The sequence below is a fragment of the Galeopterus variegatus genome, unplaced genomic scaffold, assembly GCF_000696425.1.
Source record: "Galeopterus variegatus unplaced genomic scaffold, G_variegatus-3.0.2 Scaffold140, whole genome shotgun sequence".
NCBI classification, from domain to species: domain Eukaryota; kingdom Metazoa; phylum Chordata; class Mammalia; order Dermoptera; family Cynocephalidae; genus Galeopterus; species Galeopterus variegatus.
Genome location: NW_007726251.1, coordinates 959,523 through 983,423, shown reverse-complemented (window position 1 = coordinate 983,423; position 23,901 = coordinate 959,523). Strand labels below are relative to the sequence as shown.

The 23,901-nt window shown below is 51.5% G+C and overlaps 2 protein-coding genes across 2 annotated transcripts in view; one reads left to right on the top strand and one right to left on the bottom strand.

Annotated features, from left to right (window-relative positions):
- Nucleotides 1-690: 690 nt before the first annotated feature.
- Nucleotides 691-11,118, top strand: VASH1 (vasohibin 1). The gene is made up of 6 exons (XM_008590407.1): nucleotides 691-779; nucleotides 1,983-2,039; nucleotides 3,564-3,638; nucleotides 6,300-6,681; nucleotides 8,384-8,496; nucleotides 9,454-11,118. The coding sequence occupies exons 3-6, from the start codon at nucleotides 3,568-3,570 to the stop codon at nucleotides 9,524-9,526; spliced, it is 639 nt and encodes a 212-aa protein (XP_008588629.1). The 5' UTR covers nucleotides 691-779; nucleotides 1,983-2,039; nucleotides 3,564-3,567; the 3' UTR covers nucleotides 9,527-11,118.
- An 8,066-nt stretch (nucleotides 11,119-19,184) lies between these two features.
- Nucleotides 19,185-23,901, bottom strand: part of ANGEL1 (angel homolog 1 (Drosophila)) — a 41,484-nt gene continuing 36,767 nt past the window's right edge. Inside the window, exons 8-10 of the mRNA XM_008590466.1 lie at nucleotides 21,239-21,308; nucleotides 20,544-20,707; nucleotides 19,185-19,672 (exon numbers count right to left, since the gene is read on the bottom strand). Coding sequence (XP_008588688.1) covers nucleotides 19,512-19,672; nucleotides 20,544-20,707; nucleotides 21,239-21,308 — 395 coding nt within the window. The 3' untranslated portion in view covers nucleotides 19,185-19,511. The remainder of the gene's footprint in view (nucleotides 19,673-20,543; nucleotides 20,708-21,238; nucleotides 21,309-23,901) is intronic.

Sequence of the window (23,901 nt, the reverse complement as noted above, 5' to 3'; positions counted from 1 at the left end):
GAGTAGGATTGTCTGGTTGTCCGGTTACCTGTCCTGCTTAGGCAAGGAGCTGGGGGGAAAGGGAGGTGTTGAAGGAGAACCCAGGGCCCCATTGTTTCTATGAAACTCCTCCTAAACGGCTAGGCCCCAGCAAGTAGGGCCACAGCAACAGCTGTTCCAAAATATGTCCCTCTGGCCTGCTCTCGCTGACTTACTCCCCAGACAGTTCAGGTTGGTGCTCTGGAAGGCCTTATAAATGTGGCCATGATACTGGGGTGGGTGACACCCCCTGCTGAGGACACGTTCATCCCTTCCAGGAGAGGATGAACACTGGGTAAACCAGTTTTGATCTAGCACTTGAACCAGACTGGACCCCAAACCCAAATGAACTTAACCCCAACATTGCCATTCTTGTTAAGCCTTGAAGTTGATGAATATTTAAAATTAAAAACAGTAGATGAATCAACCTGTTTTTCTAAAAGTATTAAAGAAGCATAAAATTGGAACATCAACATAAACTCCAAATTTGGAAAGTCATCAAGTGCCAGGAGGGAAGGAACGGCTGGGATGGGGCCCTGGTAGGAGCAGCTGGAACGCAGGTTGTCCCTTCTCAGGGTGTGGCTCCTCTGGGGGCAAATCCTGGGTGTCTGGTGTGCTGGAAACTCCGGGGTGAACCTTCTCTTGTGACCCAAGCTCTTTCTCTGTCCCCAGATTCCCATACCAAGTGTGCCTACATTCCAGCCGTCTACGCCTGTCCCTGAGCGCCTGGAAGCCGTGCAGCGCTACATCAGGGAGCTGCAGTATCCTCTCTGGTCCAGGGTCACGGCCACCTTCTGGCTGGTGTTATGTGCCCAAGGGCCAAGTGGGGCTTGTTTCCAGACAAGGCTGGAGAGTCAGCAGAGCTTCCTTATCCCACAACTCCAGGGGTGCCATTCACATGGCATCTCTGTGCTCCCTGGAACCTTGTCCCCTCTGGGTGTCTGCTGTGTGCTGGACCCACTCCAGCCTCTTTGCTACCTGCTTCCTCCTGCTACTGTGTGATGGGGTAAAGAGGGAGAAATGTCTCCTGAGTGACTCACTGGTGGGTTGACCAAGTCTGGATCACCTCTATCATCCATCCAAACCTGCAGAGGAAGAGAGAGGAAGCTCCCTTGGGGCTGGTGAAAAACTGGTTTTAAAGGAGGATTGGGGGAGAAGGGAGGATGAACAGTATTTTATGCTCAAGGAGATAAGTTCCTCATCTTGGAATTTTCTCCCAGTTCTTTGGCTTTCCTTCCCTGGCAGGTCAGCTGCCTAGCATGGAAAGAGCTGGGCTCTCATGAATCCAGGTTTGCCTGTGTCCATGCTCTGGCCCCCTGCAGCCTCTGCAGCCCTTGCACCCTGTCCCAGAGCTGTGTGTGTCCTGGTCCTTTCCCCCAGCCCTCCTGGCTGCAGATGAGGTCAGAGGTGGGAAAACTAGACAAGGGTCCTGAGTAGGGAAAGCCCTGGCTGATAGCTGAAAATCGGTTCCAGCCCCTCCCCTTGCAATGGGGAAAATGTGGGCCAGTGAGGGCAGGTGGTTGGCTCAGGAGCACCCCGCAATTAGAGGCTGAGCTGGACCCCCTCCCCCAGCCTTCTCCTCGCAGTTCATGTTGCTTCTCAGCTGGTTGGAAAATGAAGGGCTACAGAGAGCTGTCCCCACCCAGCTGCAGCTTCTTCCCCAGCCCTGGCCGAACTGGCTGCCTGCCCCATGTCTCCCGTCCTAGGAAGGGAGGCCAGGGAGAACGAGGGTGAAAGCCAAGGAGGGCGAAGGAGAAAGACAGAGAAGGGCATGTGGAGGAGAAGCCTCTCCCCTGCAGGAGACTTGAGCATCCTCCCAGGTGCCACCTGGGACGCACTTGGTGCGGTCCTTCCCCAGCCTGCAACACTGGGAGTGCTGGGCCCCTGGGGCCTGGGGGATGGTTGGGAGGAGAGGGACAACCTGTTTCAGACCAAGCCAGGAAGCCCTTAACTGGTGCCCACAGGTACAATCACACAGGGACACAGTTCTTTGAAATTAAGAAGAGCAGACCTCTGACAGGGTAAGTATGGGAAGGCCCCATTCCTCTGTCTGAAGGCTGGGTCGGATCCTCTGTGGTGTGCCTTTGAGTGGAAGCTTCGAGCAGGCAGGGACTCTCCCGATGGAAGCCAGCCATCAGGGACAGATACCACCCTGGGATCCTAAGAATGTCATAAGGAGGGAAACCTGGCTAAGATGAACAGCCAGGGCTACCTTTATGGAAAGAAAACCCCGACGCTCATGCTGAGCTGGTATGGTAGCGGGCAGTCACCCAGACCCCCAGCCTGACCTGATGGAGATAGAGGGTGGTCCCAGGTAGACTGTCTGTAGATGAGCCTCAGATTTTATTTTTTTTATTTTTTAATGAAAGGTGGGCCTGGCGGAAGTGAGCCCTTCACCCATCTTTCTGTTCCCTGCCTGTGCACTCCCCATTGCAGGGCACCTGCGTGGTCACCCCATTTGCCTTACTGGACTCTGCTGGTCATTTGTAGAAGGTCCAGTGTCTGAGCAACAGGAAGGACTCCACCAGAATGTTGTATCTTTCACTTCCCATCCCACCACTCAGTGTGTACACCCCTGGCTGGATACGTTTGCTTAAGAAAGTTTCTGCCAGTGAAGCCCAGAGGGCAGAGGAGAGTAATTAATGGGGGTGGGGTGAGGGTGGGGGTGATGGGGGGTGTCAGCCCAAAGATGCCCACAAGCTTTTAAAAATTAATGTGAACTTTACATCTTGCTACACACATAATCTATGTTTGCTTTCTTGTGAAAAATACTTTAAATGGTTTATTAGCAAAATTACCTAATTACTTCCTTTCCAAGTCCCTGGGTGTAATACAGCCTCCCTAACCTTAGTGCTTTGCTCTTGTACTGTGGCTGCTGTGTGTTGGGGGCCGCTCAAGCCTCATTTGGGGTGGAGGAGTCTAGACACCCTCCTGGACAAAAAGTCAGTGGCCAAGCTGAAACCCCAGGCCCTGGGGCAACACTGGGGAGGAGGGAGGAACCAGGACTCAGGGATAGGCTGTCTTAAAATGACCTTAATTCCAAGTTCAGGAGCACATTGGGGTTCACCAGGTGGCTCTTGGCCTGAGATCGCACATCCAGACCCCACTATGGGGGAGCAATTGCAGTCAATTTGCAAGCTCTTCAAAGAAGCCATGTTCAGGGGTGTCAGAAAGAGATCAATGCTGTGCTCTAGAAGAGATCAAAACCAAGGTCCCCACCTCCTCCCACCACTGGCTGTCCAGGTCCTGCCCGGGTTCCTGCTGCCCTCCCCCAGAGGTTACTGGAGCAGGAGCTTGGTGAGGGAGTAGGAAGTGAGAGGAGAGAGGGGAGGGAGAGTGGGCCTCCTTCCTTATCACCAGCGGCTGCCTCTTTCCCCAGCCATGCAGGCTCCAAGTGGGGGTGTGGGGGCGGGGAGGTGCTGTGCCTGAGAGGGCAGTTTGCAGGGGAAGGGGAGGGGTGGGGGGAGGAGCCCTGCCCCCTCCTGACTTTCCCCACCGGAAGGGACTGGAGGTGCTGATCTCAGCCTCGTCTCTCTTTCCTACAGGCTGATGGACCTGGCCAAGGAAATGACCAAAGAGGCTCTGCCAATCAAATGCCTGGAAGCCGTGATCCTGGGAATGTATCCTTCCTACCCTTGGGAGGCCTGGGAGGGGCCCCTATGGGCCTCAGCTTCCTGCTGTGAAAGGGGAGGGCTGTGTGAGGTCCAGGGCTCTCCCAGCCCTCTTCTATGCAGTCATTGCCTGGAGGTGGAGGAGCCCCCAAAGGTCAAGGAGCCTGGGGAGGCCCACAACCCAGTTGCTGCCTTCCTGGGCTTGCTGGGTGGCTCTTTACTGAGTCATGTGGACACAGTGACCCTATTCTCTGAACCCTGAATCCGGGCACATTGCCTCACAAAGGCTGTTGTGTCATTTGCAAGAGCCAGGCCTTCTGGGAGAAGCTGTTGGGATGCCCAAGTGTTGGCGTTTCTAGGACATGGTGATTTATGGAGATGATGGATGGGATCTTTGAAGCAGAGCTGCCTCAAAAAAACACAAATGGGGTTTCTCAGTCATCCTGCCAAAGGGCAGAAGTGGAGCCTATAGCCGGGTCACTAGGGTAGCAGGAGGTAGCCAGACAGGCCCCAGGAGAGGCTGCCCTGCCCAGTGCCCCCATGCAAGCGAGGGGGAGGCGAGGCAGGTGCTCGTGGCTGGTTCTCTATCCCGAGTGGTCAGCACCAGAACCCTACTTTTTTTAAAAAAAGTCATCTTATTTAAAAAAATTGTTAAACTTGTTCAGACGTAGACAGGACAATCTTATGAACTCCCAGTGCACCTATTCCTCAGCTTTGCCAATTGAAGGCCAGTCTTGTTTCATCTCTTCCCACTCCCCCATGTTCCCTGCCAGTTTAAGCATTTGTCTGTCACCCCAGGAATGGGTGGCCCGCATGGCTCAGTGCTGCAGAGGAGCCCAGATGGTGAGGGTCAGGAGGGCAAGGTGAGGCTACCTCATGGGACAAGGAGGAATCTGTTCCCTGGGACAGGCCCCAAGAGGAGGAGGGCCGTGATCCGAGGGTCGCTCCCCCACCCCTCACATAGACATACGTGCCTTAAGTTCACACAGAGAGGCTGCGGGTGCCCTCCTCCCCAGAGGTCCTGAGAGCTAACTCCACCACTGGGACAGTCACATGCTGACAGGACAGGCCCATTTACACGAGCCCGAGCTGCATTGCCCTGCTTGTAGTGTCCTTTGTTAGGATGAGCATTAGGCCAGTTCCGTACCTCCTCATGACCCCACATTCACTCTCCTTCAGGGGCCACACATCAAAGTGGAGGCTCCTGATGACATCGTAGAAGGGAGACAGCTCCCTTCTCCCCCGAACACACACCCGAGGCATTTCAGGGGTTGACTGGTGGCTTGTGGGCAGGAAGAAAGCAGGAGCAGCCCCCATCTGGGTGAGGGATCCCTCTCCTGTGTCCCCACAGCTCCCGCAGTCACTGCACATATGTTGGGCGCTATACTGAGTTTCTGCCTGTGTCTCATCCCCACTGCACTCTGAACCTCTGCAGGGCAGGGCTGCATTACCCATCTCTATCCCTGATTCCTTGGTCACCCTCAAGGAATCAGGCTCAGTAACTGTTGTTGGAATGAGTTTAGCACTGGGAGGAATACGGTAGTATCTGAGAATACAGGCTTTGGGTCAGGCCGACCTGGACTTGAATCCTGGCTCTACGGCTTACTCACCATGTGACCCTTGAGCAGGTTCCTTAACATCTCTGAGCCTCAGAGTCGTCCTTTGCAAAAGGGGATAATGGTAGTGCTGTCACAGAGTTGTTAGGACAACTGAGTGGGTGCGTGCATGTAAGACACTTAGTGCAGCCTCTGTAGGTGGTATCTGCTCCATGCTTTTATCCATTCATCTCCTTGTACCCATTTATCCAAGATGAGTTTTACTGAGTAACTGTTATGTGCCTGGCTCTGTGCTGGGCCCTGGGGAAACAGTGGAGAACATGACGGACAAGGTCTTTCTCCTCAGGAAGTTTACATTCTAGCTGGGGAGACAAGCAAGCAAGTACAGACTGCGCCTGTGGTGGTGAGTGCCGCGGAGGAACAAGCCACGGAGCAGCCCTGCTGTAGAAAGGGAAGTGGGCCATGCCCGCCACGCTGAAGGCCTGCAAAGGAGCCGGCCAGGTGGCAGTGGGGCCAGTGCAGCGTGCTCCGGGTAGCCGGGCCGGTGGTATGGTGTGGGCTGGGGTGGGCACAGTGCTGGCCTCCCAGGGCCTGGCATGGGCTGGGTTTAGTTGAAGGGCAATGGTTAGTATTTGTGTTTGGGGGGCGGTGGTGAGAGGAGAGACTGAGCAGGACGGTCTGCATCTGTGAGGAGCTGTGTGAATGAGAGAACGTGTCCAAGAACGTAGCTGAGGGGAAGTGCCCAGCCCCGTGACTGGCAGGGGCGGCGGGAGACAGGAGGAGGCAGGCGCCTGTCATCCCTCCCTCGGCCGCAGTAGCGGCGTCAGGTCTTAGTGTTTTGTGAGCCCTGCTCGACCTCGGGGCAGCGACCACTGATCACCGAGAGCCCCGTTCCTATAAAGGGTCACTGTGCTGAGCACCTGCTGTGTACCGGGCTGGATGCTAGATGACAGAAGGACGGGGACGAGCACGCGTGGTGTCTGCACTCGGGGGCCACGTCTGGGGCCCCTGGGCACAGCATCTCCCAGGGGTGGGGGCCGTCGCAGCCCCGGTCCCGTGTGCCGCCGGCCCCTGCGCCTCTCGGGGCTCTTTCCTTAGCTCTGGGACCGGCCAGTTACCTCACCAACAGCATGCCCACCCTGGAGCGCTTCCCCATCAGCTTCAAGACCTACTTCTCAGGGAACTACTTCCGCCACATCGTGCTGGGGGTGAACTTGGGCGGCCGCTACGGCGCGCTGGGCATGAGCCGGCGCGAGGACCTGATGTACAAGCCGCCCGCCTTCCGCACGCTCAGCGACCTCGTGCTGGACTTCGAGGCCGCCTACGGCCGCTGCTGGCACCAGCTCAAGAAGGTGAAGCTGGGCCAGTGCGTGTCGCACGACCCGCACAGCGTGGAGCAGATCGAGTGGAAGCACTCCGTCCTGGACGTCGAGAGGCTGGGCCGCGACGACCTCCGCAAGGAGCTGGAGCGGCACGCGCGCGACATGCGGCTCAAGGTCAGGGGCGGGACAGGGGAGGGGCGCTGCTTCCTGGGGGGGGTCACTCCTCCACGCCCTCACCCTGTGCCCCCAGCCCCAGCAGAGATGGCGTGGGGACTAAGGGAGAGGACAGGTGTGAAGCTTCTGCTCGGTGGTGGGATTGTCGTAGGCCCCTTAGGTGGGCAGGCCGGGGAAGGCTCCCGAAGGAGGAATCGGGTGAGCTGGGTTTGGGTAGTGGTAGGTCTTGGACACGTGAAGAAGGACAGGGGTGCGGTACTCCAGGTGGGGGAACTTTAGTAGGAAGCATCCCTTGGTGGGAAATCGTGGCCTATCTATCTGGAGGGAAGGTGGGGTGGGGGGTTGAGCAGCTTCCCCATCCCCCAGTGTATGTATCCCAACTCTTGAGCCACCCCTTCCCCCAGTCCCCTGCAGCCAATAAAGGACTAGGAGAATGTCAGAAGAGTGAGCCCTGGGTAAGACAGTAAGGATGGTGGTTTTTTCTCCCTCTTAGATGAACAGGAGTCTTTGGGAGCTGGGGTGAGGGTGTTGTACCCAGAACAGTTGGGCTGATCTGTTTAGGAACTGGCCCCAGAGCCTTCCAGCAGGCAGAATTTTGGCCTCTGCCTGGGTCCCCCTAGACTGGGGGGTGTTCATCCCCTCCCCATCACTCAGTCATTGCTGCATGGTGCCTCTGCCCCTCCAGGCAGCCTGACACCCCCACTTCAGCCTCCAACCTGGGCACTTGCCTGTCCACTGCTTCTCCTGACAGCCCCAGGAGGCCAGCGAACAGTAGGTGGTGGCTCCATTTTCAGGGTAGGAAGCCCTGAGACTTGCTTATAGACAGTGAGAGGCACGTGGGACTGGAGCACAGCCTCCTGATGGGGAATCCGGGCTTGTCGCTGGTGCCTTGAGGGTGTCCTGGTAGGGGTTTGCAATAGCTAGGGCTGCCCTAGGCCAAGACCTTGCAGATGATGGTGCCTTCCCTCAGGACAGGAGCAGGCTGCAGTCAATCCTGCATTAGAGAGCGGCTACTCTCTTCTGCTCCGGAGCTGATCCTCCTTGTCTAATCATGGGTCACCCACCCAGCACCCTGGCTCTTGCTGCTTGGAGTATTATTGTCTTCGAGACAGCAGATTGTATCTACAGTTGGAGCCAGTAGTTACCTGTGATTCCCAACCTACTCAGGGCTAAGGACTCCCCAGGTTATTTGCCCCTCTCTGGCACCCCACGGTACATTCCATGTTTTGAAAACTCAAGTCAAGCTGACCGTGCTGCATAAAGGACAATTCATATGTTTTTCTCATTTTTCTTTGAATCAGAGACAGAGCTGCCAGTCTGACTTCTGATTGGCTCAAGATAACCAGTGTCACTCTTGGGGTTGGTTGGATCCCAGCTCAAAGCTAAGACATGGGCAGGCCACTTCCTGAACTCGCATGTTTACCTGGTGTGGGTTAAGGGGCCTTTTCTTTGAGAGCTTTTTACAATATTATGACAACTCAGTGACTTCCCCCCATTTCTGTGCTACCTTCAGACCCAGTGGGGATTGGGCAGCCCTGCTGAGGTACTCCTGCCTTGGCAGCTTTAGTGCATGGGAAGTAGGTTTGGAAAGACCCTTTGGAAAGTTTGAGGCTTCCCGGGCCCTGCTCAGGCAGCTTCTGGCAGGATGGTTGGGCTCTGGGGCAGCCTGGAACGATGCTCTTGTTTCTTTCTCCCCACCTAGATTGGCAAAGGGACAGGCCCTCCCTCTCCCACCAAGGACCGGAAGAAGGATGTTTCCTCCCCGCAGCGGGGCCAGTCCAGCCCCCACCGCAGGAACAGCCGCAGCGAAAGACGGTGAGAGATGGGATAACCCTGGGTGGGCCCAAAGAAGCTTTTTTCCTCTCCTCTCATCTTCTGGGTCCCTCTCTCTTTTCACCCCTCTCTTCTCCTCTCTCTCCCCTTCCCTCTTTTTTTGTTCCCACCCAAGGGAGGTGGTTTGGACCAGTGGGTTTATGTGTTGACATGTCCCACAGCAAGACAGTCCCATTTCCGGACAAAACAGCCCTCAGCAGGCCCACTGGTTCCTCTGTATGGAGCCCTGGTGCTGGGCCAGCAGGTCCATACAGAAGGCCCAGCTTGTGGCAGAAAGGGTGATGTGGGAAGCCAAGGGAAGAGGTGGGGCCTGAGAGGCAGTGTGTTCTCCCAGGAATGTCCCTGGCGGGGAAGTGGGGGAGGGGGCTGAACATTAAGTGGTGGCTGTATGTAGCCTGGGTAGATAGATGGTTTTGAACATAACTTTCCCCCAGATGGTCTGTGGTTTTCGTCTGTATCTAGATGGCAAAAACATACCATTAAAATACCAGGCCTTGTCCTATGATTTCATCTCCTACATATCAGTCTGGCCCTTGCTTTAAATATAATTGTCATTGTGGAGCCACCTCTCTGGTATGAATTAAGGGTACCAAGCAGGCCTCTGGCACCAAAATATTCATCCTCACTGCCTTTGATCTAGGAGGCTTTTATAGAGGACAGATTTCCCTTGGAGAGGTTTGTACTTGAAGCTGTTACCCTCAACTGCGGCCCAGTCAGCCAACCTGCAGCGAAGAGCAAGAGCCTGCAGGAGAGAGCCAGGGACCACACTCAGGAGAGGACAGGCAGGCCAGGGCTTCCAGACACTCCCTTCCTCATGTGCTCTGCTACTTGCTGGAGGGCCCCTGGAAGGTTGGAGGGGGAGCCCGCAGGGGCAGCTACAGCTTGCTCCCTCCCGCTCCAGCTTACTCTCCCCCTGCTCTGCTCTGTTCCTCCCTGCAGGCCCTCGGGTGAGAAGAAGCCTTCCGAGCCCAAAGCCATGCCAGACCTCAACGGGTACCAGATCCGGGTGTGAGGCGGGAGCCAACACCCTAGGCCTCCCCTGCCTCTGGGGGCCCAGACCCACCTGCTGGAACCAGCCTTGCTCATGGGCAAGGAGGGGCTGGTGAAGGGGCGGGCAAGGGGCTACAGGAAGAGTGTTTTGCAACTCAGCTTCCCAAGCTGCTCCCCGTCCCACTGAGCCAAGCCCCCTAACTTGGGGCCAAGAGGCAGTTAGTATTTTATTTGGAGTTTTTAACTCTACAACTGCAGTTTAAAGTATTTGGAGAAAACTTAAAACAAATGATCTGCTGATGGCTAGAAGGCCAGTGCTTGGGAGGTCTAAGTGCCACGAGGCTGGATGAGGAGGATTTGCTGGTTTTGCTGGTGCCCCTGCCCCAGCATCTGTCTGGGAGTTGGGTGCATCCTATCTATGGGAAATTTCCCAGCCCCACCAGGCCTGTGGCAGGAGGGTGGGGTGGGGGGTGAAGGTATTTTTCTAGTTGTCTGCCTTGGCAGAATCTTGACCCAGGGAAAGGGAAGCAGGGTAGGAGTCATCCTGAGAAAGGTCTTTGTAGCCCATAAAGCAGGAGCTTAGCATAGGCCACATCTGCCCCAAGACAGAGAGCCCGTGGCCCAGGAGAGCCCTCAGGCTATGTGAGCTGAGCCTACCTGCTGGCAGAGCCCCAGGCTGGGAATGGGCTACAGGAGAGCCCAGGAAAGGACCATTGGGTGAAGAGTTCCCAAGCCCTTAACCGAGTCTACTTGCTCAGTGCCAGCCCTGCCTGTTGCTGTAGCCCAGAGGGTCCCTGCGGAGGGGCTAGGCTGTGCAGAGGGCCCAGAGTTGCACTGGGGTCAGCACAACTGTGGGGACGGAGCAGATCTTGGAGCTGGTCTGGGAACCATGATGGGCATGGAGTGATGTGGTGGGACACTCAGGCCTGGGTCATTTCCTAGCAGTGCCAGGAGTGGGCTCTGCTGTTCCCCGCTTTCTAATACCTCAGTCCTTGCTGGGGAAATCAAGCAGACCAGGATGCTTGTGCCCCAGGCCCATCTCTCCTCCTTTAACAGTCTCTTTAAGCTTGGGGTTGCAGTGATGGTCAGGCCTGTCACTTGTGGCAATTCATTAGGGCCCTGGCAAGGAAGAACCTAAGCAGCTGGGCCCAGCCACAGCCTGTCAGGCATGAGATATCTGGTGGGGAAATGAGGGGGTGTGGAGAGAAGTTGGCAGGGCTGGGGGAAGATTCTGGAGGTCAAGAAACAAGGAGGTGCGGGGCATTGGTGCAGTGTAGCCACTGAGGAGGGACAGAGCCAGAGAACTGGGGGGTGTATGTGAGAAAGGGTTGTGGGGGAGAGTTTTGGATCAGGCTGACTTGGAGAGTAGTGAGTCCCCTGTTGCAAAGACTAGATGGCTTCTTGTCAGAAAGGTGTAGAGGGGATTCAGGTCATGGAAGGGTAGTTGGGTGAGGTGACAATTAAGATTACTTTTATATTGAGGCTACAGTCTGCCAAAGGCAGATGTCAGAAGGCTTTAGAGGAGCTGCGGCCTGGATAAGGGAGGCTCAGAAGGGCTGTAAACTCAAATGCTTACGGGGCCAGCAGGTGATTAAAAGAAGGCTACAGGGCTGGGCGGGGACTATGGCAAACTGAAGAGGGCATTCCCTACTAAAGGGGCCACTGCTGCTTAGCTGTTCTAATAGAGGAAGCAAGCTTTGTGTTGCCAGAATGACTTTTCAGAGGCCAGAACTCTGAATTGTTATGTGAAAACTGATTTTTAAATGTTGGCAGTCAGTTCAAAAAATTTAAAACCCCGGAACAGATGAAAGAGAATGCCAGTTTGCAATCTCTGGAGTAGAGAGAGCTTGTGCTGGGAAGTCTACTGAGATGCTTTGAAGTGGGAAATATGAAAGTTCTAAGTTTCCCCAAGCGGGGCGGAGCTGGGGTGGATCCTTGTGGCTGGGGAGGAGGACAAATGCTGCTGAAGCTCTTCCCAGCGTGGGCACTGCCTGCTGGTCATCCTCATCACTCTCCCTGCAGACCAGAGACCAGCCAGAGACCCTCTGCAGTTGCTGGGTCACCAGAGAGGGTGGAATGGAATAGAAATAGTGCAGCTCTCAGCCTGCCAGGGAGCTGGGTGATGCCTGGAAGTAAAGAGGAAGGGAGGGAGTTGCTTTTGCTGATGAGGGTGCCCGTCAGGGAAGGCACCAGAGGCTCGCAGCTCTTCAAACCAGCAGCTCTTGGCCCAGAGCCAGGCCCAGTCGGGCCCAGCCAAAGGCACCCTGGGAGGCCAGCTGGTCAGTCTCTTGCCTCTCTGGGCTCCTCATAGGGTCAGTGGCCCTGGGGAGGTACTGACTTCATCCCTGCGTGCCAATCAGAGGGGCATGGGGACCCCTGGCCCACTGTCCCATCTCAGCTTTCAGGGAGTGAGGGTGGTGGTCTCCATGTTTTCATGATAGCTCAGCATGGAAAGCAAGAGGCTGAAACAAGGTCCCTTGTGGCCCCAGAAGCCTCTGGGGAACTTCCGGGGAATGACAGACTTTGAGGGGAAGAGATGTGAGGGAGCTGGGAGCTGGAGTCAGGGAGATATGTTGGGAGCTGCTCCTGGTTCTGGTGCCCTAGAAGGACGCTGTGACCCATAGGCTCCTTCCCTGGGACCGGAGCCCTGGGGAGGAGGGAGCAGAACGAAGCCCTACTCCCTGCTGTCTGCGAGGGAGGGTGCTGGTCCCCAGCTGGGAGTCCCCTGGCACTCACCCTTCCTGAGGTGAGACCTCGGGTCTGTGGCGTCCACCACGGGACATAGCGGTGCTTTTTAATTTATTTTAAACTGTTTCTCATATGTAGCAACCCCTCCTCCCCTCCTGGGTGTGTTTACAGAGGCTCTGCTCTGTGGGGCAGGCCTGGCTGCGAGGCTTCAGTGCAGGCAGAGAGGCAGGGGCTTTGGGGCCTTAGTCACCATCCATGGTATCACCCCATCTCACTTCCAGTGAGGGACAGGGGCCTGGCTGATGGGACTCAGCTCCCTGACTCAGGACTGCCTTCCAGCTCCTCCGCCCCCAGGGATGGGGCTGCTGGCTGAGGAGGGGACAAAGTAAGGTCAGAGAAAGCGCTTGGTAAGGTGTGCTGGAGCAGGGGGTGACTGCTGGGTCTCCCCAAAGCTTGGCTCCTTGTGCTCCGTGCGGGACAGGACACTGGGAAGCTGGGTTTAGAGCACCTTCCTATCCACCTAACTGCCAGGCCTCTCCCTCCATGGCCTTGCCACATTCTCACACTCCCCCCACCCATCATGCCAGCGGCCCCTGTCCTTACTCAGGCATGGCCAAGTGGGGAAAGAGCAGCCCACTGGCCTTGGGATGCAATGGTAAAGCCTGGGGCTGGGGTTGCAAGGGGCAGAAAGAGCCAAGAAGCTGATCACGTCTAATTCCAGGCCTTTCTGTCATGTCATGACCCTCCTCTTCCAGCTCAGAGTTGACTTCCCTGGGAGTTGGCCTAATTCCGGCAGGTAGAATCCCAGAGGCATGTGTGCATGTGTGTGCCTGGTTTTCCTGCCTGGAGTGTTTTCTGGCTTAGCTGCAGCAACATCCGCAGGCCCACCTTCCACACTGTGCCCTGGCCTCGGAGCGCAGGGATGTGCATGCGGCACCAATGTGTGGATGGTGTGAAGAGCAGGAAACAGTCTTCTGGAGGAGTGTGGGGGGAGGGGGAGAGTCTGCCAGGTCCCATCGCCTCCACCAGCTTCCCAGGCCAGGTAGGGCTGCTGTGGTGCTAGCTGTGTTCATCAGTGTTGACCCACTCACCCCCTCTTGGTGCTCCGGAGTCCCAAGTTCCCCTCTTTCTTCAAGTCTGGCAAGAGAGAAGAAACCTGGGCGTGCTTGGCCCGCGGGGCCTGGTGATGATGGGCCACCCCCTCCCTTCAGCTCTGTGTTTGGCTGCGTGATGTACTGACTTTGTTCTTCCTGTTCTCATATCAGTATCACCCCACACTTTCACTTTTACACTCCTCATTCCTGTTGTCACTTTTCCCCTGAAAGGAATAAAGTCTCCCCAGCTCTGATTGTATGGGCTGGGCAGAAACCACATGTAAGCTTTGTCTCCTTTCCTTTGGGAGCTGGGGCCAACCCCTACCAGTATTAGCCCTATTGGCTCCAGGAAGAACCTGAGCAGAAGTAAGGGGAGCATAAACCAGGGAACAGGAAACCTCCCAGCCCCTGCAGTCACAATGAAACTTTTGGAGTCCAGGCCATTCAGTGTCTCGTTTACCCTAATCTGGGAGATCTTCCCTGCCGGCCATAAATGAGCCCCACACAGCAAGGCCCTGGAGGCCCAAGTCTGTTCCCAGGATGTGTTCCGGAGCCCTCCTCTTCCTGTCCTAGTCCACAGCAGTCCATCAAGAACAAAGGAAAAAGGGGGAGTGTTGTAGGGGATGAGCCTATTTCAGGAAACCATAGCAACAGGAATTTGAAGTCCCTTCTCATCACAATCGCCAATCCAGAATCCATGGTGGTTAAAGCCACAGCTTTGGAAAATACCTCCGGGTCCCTCCGCCACCCGCTGTCTTCCTCTCCATTGTCCTTCTGGCTCTGGACCTCTTGCCATACTTTGAAACAAGCCTAGTTTAATCCAGACTTGCGAAGAAAGTATTTTTTAGAGCCCACAGCATTTTCATGCCTTAACCCTTCCTCCCCACATCTCTGGTCTCCTTTCATTCAGCTTAAGAGTGAAACCAAGACTTGTAAGCAAGGAGGTAGGTTACTTCTCCTTATCCCAGCTAATCTCCACAAGTCCTAGCTAGAAGTGCAGTTTAGCACAGCAAGACTTCATCATTTTCAGTAGTGTGGTGGTAACGGGGTTGGGGGAGGCATGTAGCTGTGAAGAAGAGAGGCAACTTGATGGAATACATGAATGTCTTGGACTGTACACCATGAAGAGGCATTTTTCTTGCTTATGGGCTCATTTTAATCCAAAAAGAGCCTGTCAGTAAAGGTTAACCAGAATTTGTGATTACCTTGGATTGCACACCCTTTCATAAAGGCAGTCTGGTGATCTACACATTTACGTCCGGCCAAAATGATACAAAGTAAAGGGCCTGGTAGGCAAACAGGCCCCTGGGCTGCTCCTGTAAAAACCAGAGCTGTGTCGTGAGTCAAACAGGTTCATCATGGACACTGCTTGGCCACTCTTAGAACACAGAAGTAAACGTCACTGCAAACTCCTGGGAAGATCAGAACCCAACCTGTATGAAGTGGGGGCAGGGGCTGCCTCATTTCCTGCTGCCCCTTTCTCTCAGGATCACAGCACATGCCTGCCTAATTTAGACATGTGATAAATCGGGTTGGACCTTTGGATGCAGGTGGCACTTCTCAGAGCCCTAAAGATGAAAAGCTTGAAGCTCTGCCACCCATCTGTCAGGATCTGGCATTTTGATGCTATTGTGGAAGGCAATGGCAATACGAAACAGTCGTCACACCAAGGACCATGCAGACTGGCCCAGATGCAGGCTGCCTGGTTATCCTTAGTGTTTGCCAGTGGAGGGTGAGGGGACCAGCTGTTGAGGCCTGGCAGGTGGTAGAAATGGGCCAGCTCAGGCCAGCTGGAGGATCAAGTCTGAGCCCAGCTCACATGACAATGTGCACACAGATATGTGGACTCCCTCGTTCTAGCCAGAAAGGACTTGGTTGTGCGAAACACAAAACCTTCAAGAATTTAAGCATTAGAGACTGCTCTTAGCAGTCTGGAGCCTCACGCAGGCCTTGGAGTCACAAGAACTGATTGGGGATGGGGCAGAAGGGCAGAGTTTCCCTTCAGGAATCCACATTCTCCTGATCCAACAGTTCTGCACCCTCTGAGGCTCTCACCTAGCTGGCTATTGCCTAGAAGTTTTGTCTTGCACATTTGCTTGGGAGGGAGAAAAGGAGAGGAGGGGTGCACCAGGGTGTTGGCACACCAGGGTTGCAGGGCAGCTCCCCCTGGTGGAAACTTAGAGGTGGCACCTTCTACTCCTGGGAGAAGAGAAGCCACACTGTGCATTATATAGCCAATCAAAACACAATCCTCCAGTTTCTAACTACACAGGGCAGGAACTGTGGAGAAAAACAAAATTAAAAAGCAGCAGCCTGCCTGATAATTGTACCCCTTCTTGGTCTCCAGCTTAAACCTGCCTCTGAGCTCCCCTTCCCAGCCCCCACATCACCCCCCCATGTGTGTCTGCCTTACAAGATAATTTCTCTCGCCTACCCCAAGAAAGGCTGTGTTCTGAGGAGTTTGGGGTGGCAAGAAATAAGGCAAAGAAGATCCTTAATATGTATCTCTGGGATTTTTGTTTCCTCGGATATAAAGGTAATAACTGAACAATGCCTGAGCTGGCAACTCGCAGTGCTACTGTCTTTGATAGCATAAGTAGAAGCACTGTGTAAACTGTTGATAAAAATGCTATGCAAATGTTAACTGACTGGGGCAACTAGGGGAGCCCTCCACGCTAGGAAAGGGCTCTCTTGGGCCACACTTCAAAGCTTAGAGCTTTCAAATACTTCCCAGCCCATGGGCCCAAGGGTCCAGACTGGCTGGGGAGAACTAGCCATGCCGAACTCCTACCAATAATTCCATGGAATATTTAGCATCCCCTTCTTGCCAAAGCCCAAACAAAGAGACCTCAGATCTGAAAATTCTTTACAAGTAGAAGTGATTGTTACTTTAATTTCCATTTCACCAAGTGATGGAAAGTGAAACAGAAGGTTTAAATAACTTACCTACACTCACTAACCGGGCCAAGATGATGAGTGGTGTTCCTAATCCGTGGCTAAGTTTTCTTTCTACTGAGTCAGTGGATCTCAACCCAGGTAGTGTACCAAAAGCATCCAGGTTGCTTTAAATAATTCAGATTCCCAGAGACTGATTGAGAGGTCTACTGTGGGGCCTGGAAATCTGTTTATGTAAGGCAGAAAGCTACACCTGGTTTGAGGGTTCCCCATGGGCACACGGGCTTGGCTGTAGGGAGGCTGGAGGAGGACAGAAGTACCAGCAGAGTTAGGCCTGGGAAGGAAGAGACATTTTCCCAGTGACAGATGGCCACAGATCAGCCCTGGCTCCAGAATGCAAGAGATGATCAGAAATAGACACTTGGCAAGAAGCATCTGCCACACGCAGCTGCCACAGCTTTGACCAGGAAAACACACATCTTATCCCACTTTCCACACAGACCCTCCTGCAGCACACTATGGACTAGTGGGAGGCATGAGGGAAGCAGATGGAGTAAGAGTGAAAAGCAGCCAAAAGAGCTGCTCTCCTCTCACTTGGTGAGGATGGAAAAGAGAGCTGCACCCCAACAAAAATCAGGGCAGGGGGCTTTCCTCATCCCTCCCATGCGTCAGAGCAGTGAGAATTTGCCTCAGTTAGTAGAGGGAGATTACAACAAATCTCTCTGGTCTAGACTTAGATCTTGAGACTCCACCCCAGGATCAGAAGCTCGTCAGTCTCTTCCTTTCTGCCCACCTCATTCTCCAGGACCTTTCTCAAGACCCCATGCTCTTCAGGATCTTAATAAGATGACCACTAGTAGGGGGGAAAATAGGTAAACCTTTATTTGGAAAAAGAATTTAAATGACCATTTAAAACTTTCATTTCATTGCCAAAACAGAAACAAATAATAAAACAAGGAAAAGATCATTTATCAAGCTCCTGCCCTCTACCATCTTTAGCTGTTTTTTTTTTTTTTTTTTTTTTTTTTGTCTCTTTCCGTGTCCGGCAACGGATCGCAACCCTCAGTGTTGCCCCCGTACCGGACCGGGACCAGCAACGGGATTGCAACCCTCGGTGTTGCTCCCGCGCCTCGCTCAGCCAGTGAGCGGGAACTGGTCTGTATGTGGGATCCGAACCCTCGGGCGGGAGCGCCCCCGCGCTTCCCAAGCGGCGCACTATCCAGTGCGCCACCGGGCCGGCCCATCTTTAGCTGTTTTTTTTTTTTTTTTGTCTCTTTCCGTGTCCGGCAACGGATCGCAACCCTCAGTGTTGCCCCCGTACCGGACCGGGACCAGCAACGGGATTGCAACCCTCGGTGTTGCTCCCGCGCCTCGCTCAGCCAGTGAGCGGGAACTGGTCTGTATGTGGGATCCGAACCCTCGGGCGGGAGCGCCCCCGCGCTTCCCAAGCGGCGCACTATCCAGTGCGCCACCGGGCCGGCCCATCTTTAGCTGTTTTTAACCTCTATTTCCTAGCAGAAGAGAACAGCGATGGGCCCTAGTCCTAGGAACCAACGGGGTGTCTTAAGACCATCTTAGGTGGTGCACATGGGAGAGAAAGTGAATGATGGGGTGTGGCCAGATAGGATGGGGCTCAGACAGGCACAGGCCCAGTACGCAGGAATAAAGTTTAAAAATACACATGTAGAAAACGAAATTCCCCAGACGCTAGGCAAGGAAAGCTTATAACCATGAACACAGCAGCAGAATTCAAGCTGGGTCTTTGGCTTTCAAAAAAAGGAAAGAACATTAACCTCTGTCTCACTGTGCCTAACTCAAGCCTCTTGACCAGTGTCTTCAGTCCCATTCTGAAGGCTGAGTTGGGCAACAGCAAGTCAAATCTACAAAGGCCAGCTGCTACTCTGAGTTAAGGGAGATGTGGGGAGTAGCTGGCCCAGGAATGCCCCTGGCCACACCCTAGCAATGAAAAATTAAGACATGCAGGTGACATGGTGTGGGCTAGGTAGCCCCTTGAATGGGCCAGGGTACCCCTGTGTCAGGGGAGGGAAAGCAGAGGCAACCAGCAACCAAGGCCTTGCCAGGCAGAGCAAATCCTCAAACACTGCTACCCCAAGTTCCTGTACCAATTTTGCCCAAGACCACCTTTCTGCTGAGGTGGTTTGGCCTGAGCTAAATACCAGGATTTTCTAGAGAGAAAATGGAAGGGAATGGAGGAGGGAGGCAGCAAAAAAGTAAAACGTGGTGGGAGGAAAAGAACAGAAAACTGCTTCTTAGGTGTGCAGAGGAAAGAGCACAGCCCTTGAAGTCTTGAGTCTTGGCTGAGACTGCTGCAGAGCCCACCTGCTCTTCCCCCTACTGGGACCCCTACTCTTGCTCCAGTTCTGCACGCTGCGGCGTCCAGTGAGATAAGTTTCCTGAAGGTTCTTCCTCCTCACCCTTAAAGAGTTTTAAACCTCACACCACTATCCTGGCCCACTAAACCCCACACAGGGGTTCAAAGTTGTGCCTCTCTCAGGAAAGCCTGGGGAAAGGGATGAGCCCTGGAGAAACCATGCCAGATCTGTGAGGAGCTCTGGGCTGGAGACACAGAGCCCACTGGGGCAGGTAGCACATCCTCAAATCTGTTGCTCCAGGCTGTGGGGCCCATTCGTTCCCAGAGCCCAGACGACGAGTGTGCCCTTGTTGGCAGGATGAATGCTTAATGAAACACAGAGGACAAGAGGAGAGAAGGGCCCATGCCTGCTGCTGCCTGGTAGCACTCAGCTGCTCAGTCATGCTCTCAATCTTCCCTGGGCCTGCAGCCCCAATGTGGAAAGTGCTGGTCAGAGGCAGGCATGGCTGTGCACAGCAGTCCCATCCAAGAGGACACACGCAGGATACGCACATCTCACATGTGCATGCCTGGCAAGAGGGCTGGGCTCAGAGGTCATGAAGGCGGAGAGAAGGTCGGGTCAGAAGGTAACACCAAGAAACGGCCTGAAAGCAAATAACCAATGAGATCAATAGCTCCCACAACCCTGGTAATTAAAAATCAAGGGGGAGCACTGGATACATGGAAGGAAGGGGGAACCCCCCCTTTTGCCTCTCCCAGGGCCACTGAGTATGTGGCACAGGATTAGGAAGAGGTTGGGGCGGGGCAGGGACCACAGGCAAAGAACGTGTACAGGCCTGGAGAAAAGCTAACCGTGGGAAAAGGGAGCAAGGAGGTGGAGGGGAGTGGAGGGGAGGTAAATTTCTTGGATCTAAGTTTCCAGAAGCATGGGATATTTCCACAGTCTCTGATCCAGTGAGCTCTTCTGGAAGAGAAGCTCTCTTCCCCTGGAAGCCCCATCATGGGGCGGTGACTTCCATCCCAAAGCTGGCGAGCAGGCAGAGGTGGTCTGAGGAGCAGAAGGGGTTGGGTAAGCCATTGGCAGCCCAGAGAATCTCTTCAGAGAGGAGGGAAAGACGGCCCAGGAGCTTGAGAGTTCCATCTCGATAAAGCTTGTGATCTGAGGCATAAAGCAGAAGCCAATGGGTAAAGCAGCTACAATCACGCTGCACCGGGTGGACAGGGTGGGGCCCTCTGGGACTATACCTTACGTATGCTGCATCACCTAGGCTGCCCCACCCTCCCTCATCTCCTTCTGCAGCCTCTGGCTGAGGAGGCCTCATTTTCTCAGAGATTTTCCATGATATCAATGAATAAAGACAGGTGGGTTCAGGGGGATTGTGACAAACTGGAGAATGTATACACAGGCCCAGCTTTACAGGATCTGGATTTTCTGAGAGAAGTTAAAAATACAGATTTTCTGTATAAAATCAGATTTTTAAATATGGACAATCAATTCAAACATTTTAAAGAACATTCTTTAAACAAAATAGGCATGGGGCTGGTAGACTGCTAGACTGTGGCTATTGGTATGGGGTGAGGAGATAGGAAATAGGGTCTCTAACCTACCAAGTCCCTCACTAACTGGTTGCCACTGAACAAATCTGATCACCTCCTGGTGCTCTCTTTTTATCTCTAAAATAGGGATGGAGAGTGATTGTTCAACCCACCTCTCTCCAATGATTTAAGGATAAAAAGAGAAAAGACAGGCAAGTGGCTCTGGTGCTCTCTTTTTATCTCTAAAATAGGGATGGAGAGTGATTGTTCAACCCACCTCTCTCTAATGATTTAAGGATAAAAAGAGAAAAGACAGGCAAGTGGCTTATGGGGGAGAATGATGAAGATGACCAGTGCCAGGTGAGTATGAAATTTGTTCCTTTGTTGGTCAGGCCCCAGCAGCCCAAGCCATGCCACCAAATGCCTGACCTACCATCAGTTGTTCCCAAGGACCCTGGGGTGGATTCTAGGAACCCGGTGTCCACCAGGCTTACCACTTCTGTTCCCATTCTCACAGGACTCAGCTGAGAAGAAGATATAATCCACTGTCATTCCAAGACCCAAAGGCATCGTGGTGACTTCTGGGCGGCCATGTTGGGACAGGAAATGGGTGTGTACCGAGGTCAGGTGGAGGCAGTGCTGGATGGTGCCTATAGTCCTACAGGGATGGAGGGGCAGATGTCAGCCAACAAAAATTATTAGATTTTCCCGAGGTCACTTTTTCTGTGGCTTTTATGAAGTTTTTTTTTTTAAGGAATTATCCCAAATGACTCAATCTCAGCAAATTCCTTCCCATGCTAATAAGAGGCTGGCACTCTTAGCTAAAATTAGCCTTGAAACAGATATACTTATACTGAGACCCCCTGGCATTCCTCATCCCCCACTCTCTGCTTGCTACCTGGTAAAGTATACCCAATGTACCCCTGTCCATGCGCCAGCAAGCTCTTCTGTGAGGCTTTACCCCTTGAGAAGAGTGCATGGGCTTTTCATCTGCAAGAACACAGGTGGGTCACTTCTGACTTTTGCATACCTATATTACCAATCTATAAGCTTAGCAGGTATTAAGGAAAGAGAGAGCTTGGCAAAAAGTGACCCCTCAAATCAGCCTCAGGATAGCCAATGGGAATCTCTCTCTCACACCTAGGCAGGGGCTGGACTGAAAGCTAAAGAGAACTGCAGGGAAGGTTACCCGGGGAAGACAGGCTCAAACTCAGATGTGTTTTCCTCAAGGACAGATTCAGCCCAACCAGCAGGTCGCTCTGTAGGGGACCAGAGAAGGAAAAAAAGGTTTTACATCCATAGATAATGAAGCAGGAACATAACCCTTCACCCTGAAATCCCTCCCAGATCTTTGAATGGACTGCTCCAGAAGGATCCAAAAGGGGAAAGGGAAGAGAAATGGTGAGGAGAGGAAGAAAACAATGAACCAGAGTAAAGAATCTCAGGAAGGCAGATATGGAGGCATTTAATACAGACATTGTCTTCCTTGGCTCAGCATCCCTTTTTTCTTTTTTAGAACAGGTCATACAGTCACATAGTATATCAACCTCACTCGCCCTCTGCCACTCAATTCCCCTCTCCAGAGGCAACCAGTGTTACCAAATTCCTGGTGTATTCCTCTAGAGATTTTCTGTAACATACCATCCATTGTGTGTGTGTACGTATCTATGGACACATACATATATACGTATACCATACACACATAATATAAAGAGAAAATATACAATTACCAATATCAGGAAAGAAAGAGGGGACATTACTGCAAATCCTACTGATATTAGTAAAATAACAGAGATCAACAACACTGACAAACCATTAGCTGAACTGACCAAGGAAAAAAAAACACTAAAATTATTAAAATCAGAAAAAAAAAAACTGAGCAAATACAGTATTATAAATAATTGTGCCAACAAATTAGATAACATAGATGAAATTCCTAAAGAGATACAAACTATATAAACTGACTCAAGAAGAAACAAAATCTGAACAGGCATATAATAAGAAAAGGGATTGAACTGATAATTTTTAAATTTCCACAAAGAAAAGCACAGGCTCAGTTGGCTTCACTAGTGAGTTCTACCAAACATTTAAAGAGAAGTTCGTATGAATCCTTCACAAACACTTCCAAAAAATAAAGAGGAAACATTTTCTAACTCATTCTATGAGGACAGTACTACCATGACCCCAAAACTAGATAAAAACATCACAAAGAAAACTATAGACCAATATCCTTTATGAACATAAATGCAAAATTCCTCAGTAAAATACAAGTAAACCATATGTAGCAAAATATAAAAATATTACATATTGTGACTAAGTTCGAATGTAAGGTTGCTTTAATATCTGAAAACCAATTATGTAATACATCATATTAATAGAATATTTAAAGAAAAAAATCACATGATTATCTCAATAGACACAGGAAAAACATTTGACAAAATCCAACACCCTTTTATGATTAAAAAAACAATCAACAAACTAGGAATAGATGACAACTTCCTCAACCTGATAAAGGGAATCTACAAAAACCCCACAGCTAACATCAAACTTAATGGTCAAAGACTAAAAAGCTTTACCCCTAAGATCAGGAACAAGACAAAGGTGTCTGTTCTCATCACTTCTATTCAACATTGTACCAAAAATTCTAGTCAAGGTAATAATGGAAGAAGAAGAAATAAAAGGTATCCAGACTGGAACAGAAATACAGGTGTTGAGCATTCCTGATTTGAATATCCCAAATCCGAAATGCTCCAAAATCCAAAAATTTTTGAGCACTGACATGACGCTCAAAAGATATGCTCGTTGGAACATTTTGCAGTTCAGATTTTTGAATTAGAGATGTTCAACTAGTATGTATTCTGCAAATACTCCGAAATTAAAAAAAAAAATCCAAAATCCAAAATTCGTCTGGTCCCGAGTATTTTGGATAAGGGATACTCAACCTGCAATACTGTTTCTATTTGTAAGTTGTTTCTATTTGTATTTCTATATATAGAAAATCCTACAAAATCCATTAAAAAACCATTAGAATTAATGAGTTCAGCAAGATCACAAGATACAAGATTAATATACAAAAATCATATTTCTATATATTAGCAATGAACAATCCAAAAATGAAATTAAGAAAACAATTCATTTACAATAGCATCAAAAAGAATAAAATAACTAGGAATAAATTTAACAAAAGTAATATAAGACCTGCACATGAAAAACTACAAAACATGGAAAGAAATTAAAGATTTAAATAAATGGAAAGGTATCCTGTATTCACTGATCATAAGACAATACTGTTAAAATGGCAATACTTTCCAAATTCATCTACAGATTTGTAGATCTCTATCAAAATCCCAACTGCCTTTTTTTTGGCAGAAATTGACATGCTGATCCTAAAATACATATGGAAATACAAGGAACCCAGAATAGTCAAAATAGCTTTGAAAAACAATAACAAAGTCAAAGGACTTACACTTCCCTATTTCAAAAACATACAAAATTATATTAATCAAGACTGTGGTACTAGCATGAGGACATAGAGACGAATGGAATAGAGTGGACAGTCCAGAAACCCATATATCTATGGGTTTTGAACATGTAGATTTTTAACATGAAGAGGGTTGAACAGAAAGATTAACTAATAGGCATGGAATTTCTTTTGTGGGTAATAAAAGTGTTCTAAAATTAAACTGTGGTGATGACTGCACAACTCTGGATATACTAAGACCACTTAATTGCACACTTTAAATGAGTGGATTTTATATGTGAATTTCATCTCACATAAAGACTTTTTCTTTTCTTTTAAATTTTTATTTTGTCGATATACAATGTGGTTGATTATTATGGCCCATTACCGAA

What these genes read in the sequence shown, in the direction of transcription:
- VASH1 (XM_008590407.1), top strand. Translation starts at nt 3,568, where the DNA reads ATGGACCTGGCCAAGGAAATGACCAAAGAGGCTCTGCCAATCAAATGC. An exon ending in GAAGCCGTGATCCTGGGAAT is followed by an intron (nt 3,639 to 6,299) that starts GTATCCTTCCTA and finishes GGGACCGGCCAG; the next exon opens with TTACCTCACCAACAGCATGC. An exon ending in AACAGCCGCAGCGAAAGACG is followed by an intron (nt 8,497 to 9,453) that starts GTGAGAGATGGG and finishes TCCTCCCTGCAG; the next exon opens with GCCCTCGGGTGAGAAGAAGC.